Source organism: Bos mutus, chromosome 2 (genome assembly GCF_027580195.1).
Source record: "Bos mutus isolate GX-2022 chromosome 2, NWIPB_WYAK_1.1, whole genome shotgun sequence".
In the NCBI taxonomy this organism is placed as follows: domain Eukaryota; kingdom Metazoa; phylum Chordata; class Mammalia; order Artiodactyla; family Bovidae; genus Bos; species Bos mutus.
In genome coordinates, this window is record NC_091618.1 from 107,642,301 (window position 1) to 107,651,647 (window position 9,347).

General features: G+C 41.2%; 1 protein-coding gene across 4 annotated transcripts in view; it reads left to right on the forward strand.

Moving 5' to 3' along the window:
• B3GALT1 (beta-1,3-galactosyltransferase 1) overlaps positions 1-8,862 on the forward strand; it is a 628,268-nt gene extending 619,406 nt beyond the window's left edge. For all 4 annotated transcript variants that reach the window (XM_070357857.1, XM_070357856.1, XM_070357859.1 and 1 more), the window contains one exon: positions 3,952-8,862. In XM_070357857.1, the coding sequence (XP_070213958.1) occupies positions 4,180-5,160 (981 nt within the window). In that variant the 5' untranslated portion in view covers positions 3,952-4,179 and the 3' untranslated portion in view covers positions 5,161-8,862. The remainder of the gene's footprint in view (positions 1-3,951) is intronic.
• The last annotated feature ends 485 nt before the right edge of the window (positions 8,863-9,347 follow it).

Consider the following 9,347-nt stretch of genomic DNA (forward strand, 5'->3'; position numbering starts at 1 on the left):
CCAGCATCTTCACCTTCAATCTGCTCTTTGCAAATCAGAATTTTTTTGTTGATTGGGGAGCCCCACAGAACTGATGTGGTGTGATGTGTAGCAAACCAAAATGAATTAAGAAAAAAAAATTCAAGCGATGGACACACATCTAAGAAAATAAACCTGTGTCTCTGGGAGGACAGCAGCCCAAGATGCTCCCTTCCACCCTGGGCTTTCCTGTGCCAAGGATTTTGCCTGTAGTCCTAACAGGCCTCAGGAAGCTTGGGGAGACTACTTGCCTGGTTACTCACCTGATGTGTGGTCTTGAACAAGCTACTTAGTATCTCTGAGTTGCCATCCCCTCATCTATAAAATGGAGAAAATCCCTCTCTTGGAACACTGTGAGCAAGAAAGTTCTATGAAATCCATGACATCAAATGCAGCACGCAGCACAGTGCCTGGTGTACTGTGCGCTGTGCTTAGTCACTCAGTCCTGTCCAGCCCTTTGCAACGCTATGGATTGTAGCCCACCAGGCTCCTCTGACCATTGGATTCTCCAGGCAAGAATACTGGAGTGGGTTGTCATGCCCTCCTCCAGCGGATCTTCCCAACCCAGAGACTGAACCCAGGTCTCCCGCATGGCAGGTGGATTCTTTACCATCTGAGCCACTGGGGAAGCCCAAGAATACTGAAGTGGGTAGCCTAACTCCTCTCCAGGGGATCTACCTGACCGGGGAATCAAACTGGGGTCTCCTACATTGCAGGCAGATCCTTTACCAGCTGAGCTACCAGGGAAGACCAAAGTAAGTGAAATTGTTAGTCGCTGAGTCGAGTCTGGCTCTTTGCAACCCCCTGGCTCCTCCGTCTAATGAATTCTTCAAGCAAGAATACCAGAGTGGGTAGCTGTTCCCTTCTCCAGTGGATGTTCCTGACCCAGGAAATCAAACCCAGGTCTCCCACATTGCGGGCAGATTCTTCACCATCTTGAAAAGCCACCAGAGAGGCCCCTGGTGCACTATATACATTTTTAAATGAGACCTACAATAAGTGGTAAGAAGCATCATGTTCGTTAGCTGAATAGGGAAGAATGCTCATTCTTCTATGAAAATGTATGTAAATACATGTACTCACTTCATGTTCTCGCCTATTCCTCTTCTGTTTCTCCCTCTGTTAGCTCTTTTTAAACTGCTCAGGTACCTATATTTATGGAGTCTCTTCTGCTAGAAAATCTTAGCAGAAAGTTACCAGATAAAATGAATTTTCACTAATTCTTCTGGGGCATAGAACTATGGGAGATAGATATCCTTTATGTGGAGGAATGAATTGCTCTTGAAAATCAGTGCACAGGATTTGGGGAAGGTAAAAATCCTCCCTTACACCCTTTAGACTGCAAAGATGGGTAACCAGCTCCTCAGCTCAAACAGTTTCTGAGTGCCACTCACCATCTGCCCCCTGCCTGTCTCTGTAAGTACCACCTCCATCACTGTCTCCTCTTCCTTTACAGTCCTGGCATGTGACAGGCTCTCTCACTTTTTGACTTGGCATGTGCTGTTCCCTCTGCCTAAAATGCCCAACCCTCATCCAGATAATTCCTAGATGTCCTTGAAGATTCAGACTGGATAGCTTTTCTGAGCTTTCCTTGCCATTGTCCCCAAGGCAACCTCTTTGTTAAACTCTGGGTGGAGATGGAGGAGTGGGATTGATTTTGCAGTATAAGGAGAATGGTGCCCTTTGGAGCAGAACTCTGCACATTCTGCAGGACCATACCTAGGTCTCCCAGGCCCTGTCCGTCAGCCCAGCTGTCCTGTGTATTCCATTAGCCTTATGATGAAAATGTTTATCCCACTGTTCTAATCATTTACTTGAAGTCTTTCCTCCTGGATTATGAGTTCCTTGAGGAGGCATTTGGGTTCTATTTCTGTTTCTCCAGCATGTCACATGCCCCATTCTTAACCCACCCCTCCATTGATAGCTTGATTAGTGACTCCAGAAGAGAACTGGATAGAAGCCTCTTCCAGTTGATGCTTTTGGGTAGTCCCTTAACAGCTCAATGATAGGTGGCTCACAGTTTAATAGAAAAGTATGAAAGGTGACAAGGGCTTATATCATCATATATGATGATAAAGGCAAGCTCCTAAGAATCAGATCCTAGGCTAGGACAGTGGTGGAGAAAGTTTGGTTTCTAGTCCCATCTTGAGACTCACTCACATCCCTGTGGCATTCAAATGGAGGCGATGTCTGTATATCCCAAGGTGAGAAGTCCTTTACTAAATTCTCTATTGCTGATTTCTCTCACTTCCTTTGACTTACTGCTTAAAGTTTCAAAGCTTGTTGTACTTCTCACCTTTTTTTTTTTTTTTTAATCACCTTCAGTGCAACTTAGAGCAGAAATTCCCTCCAGAAGGCCAGGGATACTGGAGCCTATGTTTACAGAGTGTTTAATATGGGTTGGATGGAGGCCTGACTGTGCCTGGAGTCATGCTGCTTGAAGCCATTCTGATGTTCATTTAGTTAGAACCATAACTACACTGAGTTATTGCTGGCCTCATACGTATCATATACTCACAGCAGTGCTTGGCATAGACAAGAAGGTGTGTGTTGCCTCCACTGTTGCCCATCAGGTCTTTTCATTTCATTATCACTATTGTGCTTGGAAAAATGATTTTCAGTCTGTAATCTCAGTTCAGTTCAGTTCAGTTGCTCAGTCATGTCCGACTCTTTGTGACCCCATGAATTGCAGCATGCCAGGGCTCCCTGTCCATCACCAACTCCTGGAGTTCACTCAAACTCACATCCGTCAAGTCGGTGATGCCATCCAGTCATCTCATCCTCTGTTGTCCCCTTCTCCTCCTGCCTGAGTTCTTTCAATACAGTCTATACATCCAAGAGCACAGTTTTCTTTGAAGCAGACTTTGGTGAAACTGATTTCCATTATTTGCTGTCTCTGTCTTCTAAGACACATTTTGCTGTAACCAAGAAGGAAGAGATGATTATTTACATGAATGGATGTTGTAACCTGGCATATATTTATAACTGACATGCTAGCAGCTGAAGGTCTAGAAGGGATTAGGCTTTTGAAGGGCAACATTTTAATTTGAACACCAGTTAAAGAGTTCTGCCACATCACTGAATTTCTGGCCCCCAGGCTCCATGGTCTCTCTTACTACACTCCCACTGTGTTTATAGGCAAGTGTAACTAAGTAAAAAGAATTACAAAGGAGACGGTATAATTTCACCAAGGAGACGTAAGGGTGAATTGTTAAAAACCACAAAAAGCGGTACCATTTAGATCAGCTCCAAAATGAATGTTGCTCACTGTCTGGAGGTCACTAGAGCCACGGTCTCCGTGCATGAGGAGTAAGGATATTCTCCGTATGAAGTGTCATGGAAAGAATGAGGAAGTAATATTTGTGAGACCCAAAGAAAGGGGAAAGTGAGGAGAAGTTGGGAATGACTTCTAAAAGGCAAAGGCAAGGGAGATACTATCAGCAGAGATTTTCTACTGGCAATCCATTTTCAAGAATGGAGCTAGAGAAAGCCAGGAGATGTTGAGATTAACCTCATCAGAATGATTACTTCATCAGAGTCAAACAAACAATAACTTAGACTTGAGAAAATATGAGACTGTGTGTGAGACTTCCCTGGTTAGAAGAAGACTTTATCATCAAAAGTATTTAACTGCAAAGAAGGCCTCTTGTGAAGAGGGAATCTTTTATGACAATTACGAATATTCTGTTTCCTTCACATTCATCTTTATAGTATATTTGCTAATGCCACGGAGGTATGAATATCCATAAACACCTTCCAGCAAGGAAAGAAAGGTAGAATGCTTGTGTCAGGGAGTTTTCAATACTGATGGAAATGCATGCCTATGTTTATTTTAATCAGCATGGGTCATTCTTACAGGCTCATTATGTTTATCTGAGGATGTGAAATGACTAAATAAATCTGAACGACAACTGTACTTTATTGATTTTGCAGAGTTTAGAGGAAGATTGATGAGGCTGGACCCTTGCTTCAGGTTTGGAGGCAAGTAGACTAAATACAGAGATGCCAGACAGCCACTGAGGCCCATGGACAGTCCTGCACTCACGCTGATCTGTCGAACTTTAAAAGTTCCTAGTACTATGCAACCTTTGCCAGACGAAAAGAAACTGATGCCGAGAAGGCATACTCTTCAATACTGGGAATAGACGTGCTCTCGGGACAATGGCTTCGAAGGTCTCCTGTTTGTACGTGTTGACCGTGGTGTGCTGGGCCAGCGCTCTCTGGTACTTGAGCGTAACTCGCCCCACTTCCTCCTACACGGGCTCCAAGCCATTCAGCCATCTGACGGTTGCAAGGAAAAACTTCACCTTTGGCAACATAAGAACTCGACCTATAAACCCCCATTCTTTTGAATTTCTGATAAACGAGCCCACCAAATGTGAGAAAAACATTCCTTTCCTTGTCATCCTCATCAGCACCACCCATAAAGAGTTCGATGCCCGCCAGGCGATCCGAGAGACCTGGGGCGACGAGAACAACTTCAAAGGGATCAAGATAGCCACCCTGTTCCTCCTGGGCAAGAACGCCGATCCCGTTCTCAACCAGATGGTGGAGCAAGAGAGCCAAATCTTTCACGACATCATCGTGGAGGACTTCATTGATTCCTACCATAACCTTACCCTCAAAACCTTGATGGGGATGAGATGGGTGGCCACTTTTTGTGCGAAAGCCAAGTATGTCATGAAAACAGACAGCGACATTTTTGTCAACATGGACAATCTTATTTACAAACTCTTAAAACCCTCCACCAAGCCACGAAGAAGGTATTTTACTGGCTATGTCATCAACGGAGGGCCCATCCGAGATGTCCGCAGTAAGTGGTATATGCCCAGGGATTTGTACCCTGACAGCAACTACCCGCCCTTCTGCTCGGGGACCGGCTATATCTTTTCAGCTGATGTGGCTGAGCTCATTTACAAGACCTCACTCCACACCAGGCTGCTTCACCTGGAGGATGTGTATGTGGGACTGTGTCTTCGAAAGCTGGGCATCCATCCTTTCCAGAACAGTGGCTTCAATCACTGGAAAATGGCCTATAGTTTGTGTAGGTACCGCCGAGTGATCACCGTGCATCAGATCTCTCCAGAAGAAATGCACAGAATCTGGAATGACATGTCAAGCAAGAAACATCTCAGATGTTAGGATTTTTACCAATGTAAATATGTGTTTCTTTTCTTTTTTAAGAGATGAGGCTTAGGGTGTAGGTATTTTACAGGTGTAACCAAGGGAAATGAACTGGTGAAGGGGTTTATAAAAAGTATTTTTCTTCCCAATCCTAGTTCCTTTTTTGAATCGCCAATTTCCACACGTTAAGCTATGCTCATAGAAATAATACATGGGTTTACAAGGCCAGATTTCATTCTCAGGTCCTAAGGTACTGCATTTATCTCAAAAAGCAACTTCCTAACGAAGGCTAGGATTTACATACTGTGCATCTGAGATTAAAAAAAAAAATCTGGTTCTGGGAAACTGGAACTCATTGTAATGTCTTCATATTCTTTCTGCAAAAGTAAATAACACTTTATCAAAAACAATTCAGAAACAGCACAGTCAGGGAGACACACTGGATGTGATGATTCATACTGCATGTGATGTTACATTGAACTTTTACATATATTGCCATGGAATGTGTACAGTATTTCCAGTTCCACCAAGAAATGAACTTAGTACTGGTAGAGAGGCTGCAGTTAAGTAAAATGGAAATTTATACTTGAGAATCAAATATTCTCTCTGTTTGGAAGACAACTCTGCTTGCTGATCCAAGGATTAAACCTGGTCAGCAGGTGGAATGTATATAAAATGCTACTTAAAAAATAAACAGGAGATTTGTTTTTGCTCTTTCAGAACAAACATTACCTGGTGCCTCCAAGGAGACTTTGCCAAATGTAATTTCACCTGCTTCCTTCCGTACAATGTCACTAAATACCTTTTACAGTTTCTGGTTCAGACAGGCACATGTGTAGAAATGTCGGTAGGAGGCCAGAAGGATGATAAATGACACGGAGAAAAAATAGAAATTTACATGTGCATTGTAATTAGCATGAGCTTAGCACTGGTGTCAAATGCCCCTTCCATACATTTACAAAGCTCATGAAAAAATATTTGAGGAGGGAGCAATGTTACTGAAGGATTTAGGTCTACTGTTGATAGATGCAATCTCTTTAACATCCGATACATTTAAGTATCTCTAACAGCAATGCTGTTCAGGGGTATTCTGGAAGCTCTGTGATTGAGGATTATGGGAAGGAAGGGTGGGGAAGCTTGAGTTCAGGTTCTATGGCTGCCATCATGTGAATCATGTAAGCCTGCAGCTTCACTTTGCTGTGCTTCCATACACTCATTTATAAAACAGCTGGAAAAAACACCTACCTTACAGGTGCTGTGAGAGCAAATTGCATTTGCTAAATATTTGGGGATCCTTAGTTTTAAAGGTGCTACTTAAAGCAGTGTATCATGCATTATGCTAAATGTTAAAATAACTACATAATTGCCATGATGGTCATCAGTAGTAGTAACATCATTGTAGTATAATATCTGCCAAAATACAGATCAAATATAACAATTAGTGCACCTGATTCTTCTAAGACTGACTTTTCCTTGAATATGTTAGGTGTTTGGGAAGGCTTCGATTTCTCTGTCATTTCTTCTGGTTTCAATGAATAAGTTATTACTTCAGTGCATTGCCTTGATATCCCAGGGTGCTGACAGGAAAGGCAGCTGCCTTTCTTGAGGGAGGAGCCTCTGGCTGCAGGTACATTATAGTCACTGAAGCACACGCTTTGCAAAATGTATCACATCCAGTTAGATCTCAGGAAACATTTGGTCTGGGTTCTCAGTAAGAACTTTGAAGCCTGGCAGAGGTAGTCCACCTCTGGCAGAAGAATAGACACTCAGCAAACCCACACATTGCACATTTCCAGCACTCATTAGAAAACTTCTGTTTGCTTCTGTTCAAAGAAAGCACCACAACTGAAAGAGTATACCTTTTTTTTAAACCTGCCCTTTGCAAGCCCCTCTGGGAGTTCATAGCAAATAAGCAGATGAAATGTACAAATGGAAATCAAGGCTTATTTCTTGAAAACACTGAATCTCTCATCTCCAGCCCAAGAGAACCTAATAGGAGACAGACCTTCCTGTCCCTTAATACATCTTCATCTCAAGTCAGCAGGACCACTGAGTTTGATTAGATAATAACATTAGGTAGCCTGGAGAAAGATGGATCAGCACAAGGTGAGCCACCCTCAAACCCCCAAGTCGCAACTGCTGTGAGTTCCAATCACTGGAAAAGTCTCACAACTCTGAACTTAGTTTGCCTGTCCATCATGTAGTCGAATCAAGGCCCAGTCTTATGCCAACGTCTTGCGTTTACCTTGTGCTCAGTCGAGCCACCTTCAGTGTTAAGGAACTGCACATTATAAACATCACATGTATACATCTGTGGGTCACTTATAAGTGTGTGTGAGTACATTATGAATAGAGCCCTAGTCTTGAAAAGGAGCAAAAATCGAGAATCATGTTTTAAAGAACTATTTCCTAACTTTTTTATGCTAAGTAGTACCCATGTGACAAACATGTAAATATTCATCAAAAACCATATGTATATATTTTAAAAGGCATTTTTTTCTTCTTCCCAGCTGTATGTATTGCTAGAATCTGCTTGCTATGTACATTTCCTTCTGCATGGAACTTGGTGAGGCAAGGTCATTTGTCCAGTTTCAATAGCCTAAAGCATGGTTGCCCTTTGTTTTTTGAATGTTCCAAAAATGTTTAAATCAAGTGATCAGGAAAAAGCTCTAATTTTCTACTTTTGCTAATTTTATGACACTGGCCAAATTAGTATTAGTTAACAAATCAGTGATTTGTTAAGCCATTTTTAAACTTATTATTATTTCTTTGACATAAAATAGTGTTTCAGACAGCATTTTACCAGAAGTCAATTCAGACAATTTTAGGAAAACCTTCTCACTGTCCCCCACTTGTTTTGTTCATTATGTATCAGATAACAAAAGATATCAATACTTCATGTCTATACTCTTAAATTTTCATTAAAAATTTTTTTTGGGGGGGGAATCTGTCTTTGGTGGCTAGTTTGTGTGGCTTTGTGTCTTCTTATATTGGAGCAAATGTCAGTTTCAATATATATTATTGTATTTTTAAAAACCAAAATCAAAAAATGAAGATCGTTTTCAATTTGAAATAAATTCAGAAGAACAAAACCCCTTTGTGTGACATGACATGGGGAAAAGAAACTCTTTACAGAGAAGCTAAGGAAGGAGTTTTTCAATCAAATCTCTTCTATTAAAAGACTGAAATATTTCCATAAAACATCTGGGATTCATTTTCTACCTTTCCTAATATGTGGGTTTAGGGGGGAATTGATTATGTAATTTCTTCTGTAAAGGTGAAGATAGTTTTTATAAGCAACAAAGTAACTTGTGAATGAAAGAAGCAATTTACTAGAAACGCTTGTTGATGATAATTGACATTTAGGTATGTCGTTATATATGAATGATTGTATTTATGTATTTATTTGTCAAAATTGTACATACTGTTTCACCAAATGTAATTGTCTGTAAAAGTGCACTCTCCAGTTTTGTAGTACAACTTAGGGTTACATGGGTTGCCAATCAAGCTGCTAATCAGAATACTATTTTTTGTATCAGTGTTATAAAACTGAAAAATAGATGCTGAAAATGTCTTTACATTCAGTTTCTTCACCTTCCTTATGAAATGTAAAGTGTTGATTGAAAGCACGATGCTAATGTATAAGCCCATCTGTCATGAGGAAGATTATGGCTCCATAAAGCTGATTTTTTAAACCATGGGGACAAATAAACAGAAGCAGAACAGACTTTCCACTTGGCTTCTTTTCTGAAAGAATCTCTTTGGCGAGATGTGATTATTGGGATTAGCTGATGTCCTGTTGTCTCGTTAACCTTCCTCACAACCTCAATATCAGTGACAGTTCAAATCACTTGGAGCTTGTGCACAAGAGCCCATAGCAACTTGATAGTCAACTCAGAGATGACTTGGTTTAGTAGGCTATGGACTACTCCAGGATTTAGGAAACTACTATCTTCCTTGCCCTTTGGCAACTTTACATAAGTCTGTGTTAAATGTAATGGTTAAACATGCCAACAAATTCAAATCCAAAGAGCATTATGTTGATAATGTGCAGTGAATCAGGACATGTCAAATCCAAGGCTAAAGTGTCATCCTTACATTTCACACACATGTATCCTTTGGAATATTGCATACTCTTAAAAGTTTGATGAGACTGGAAAAATATCAGTCAGGCATTCTTTGCAGCTAACAAGTAGGTGCTGATT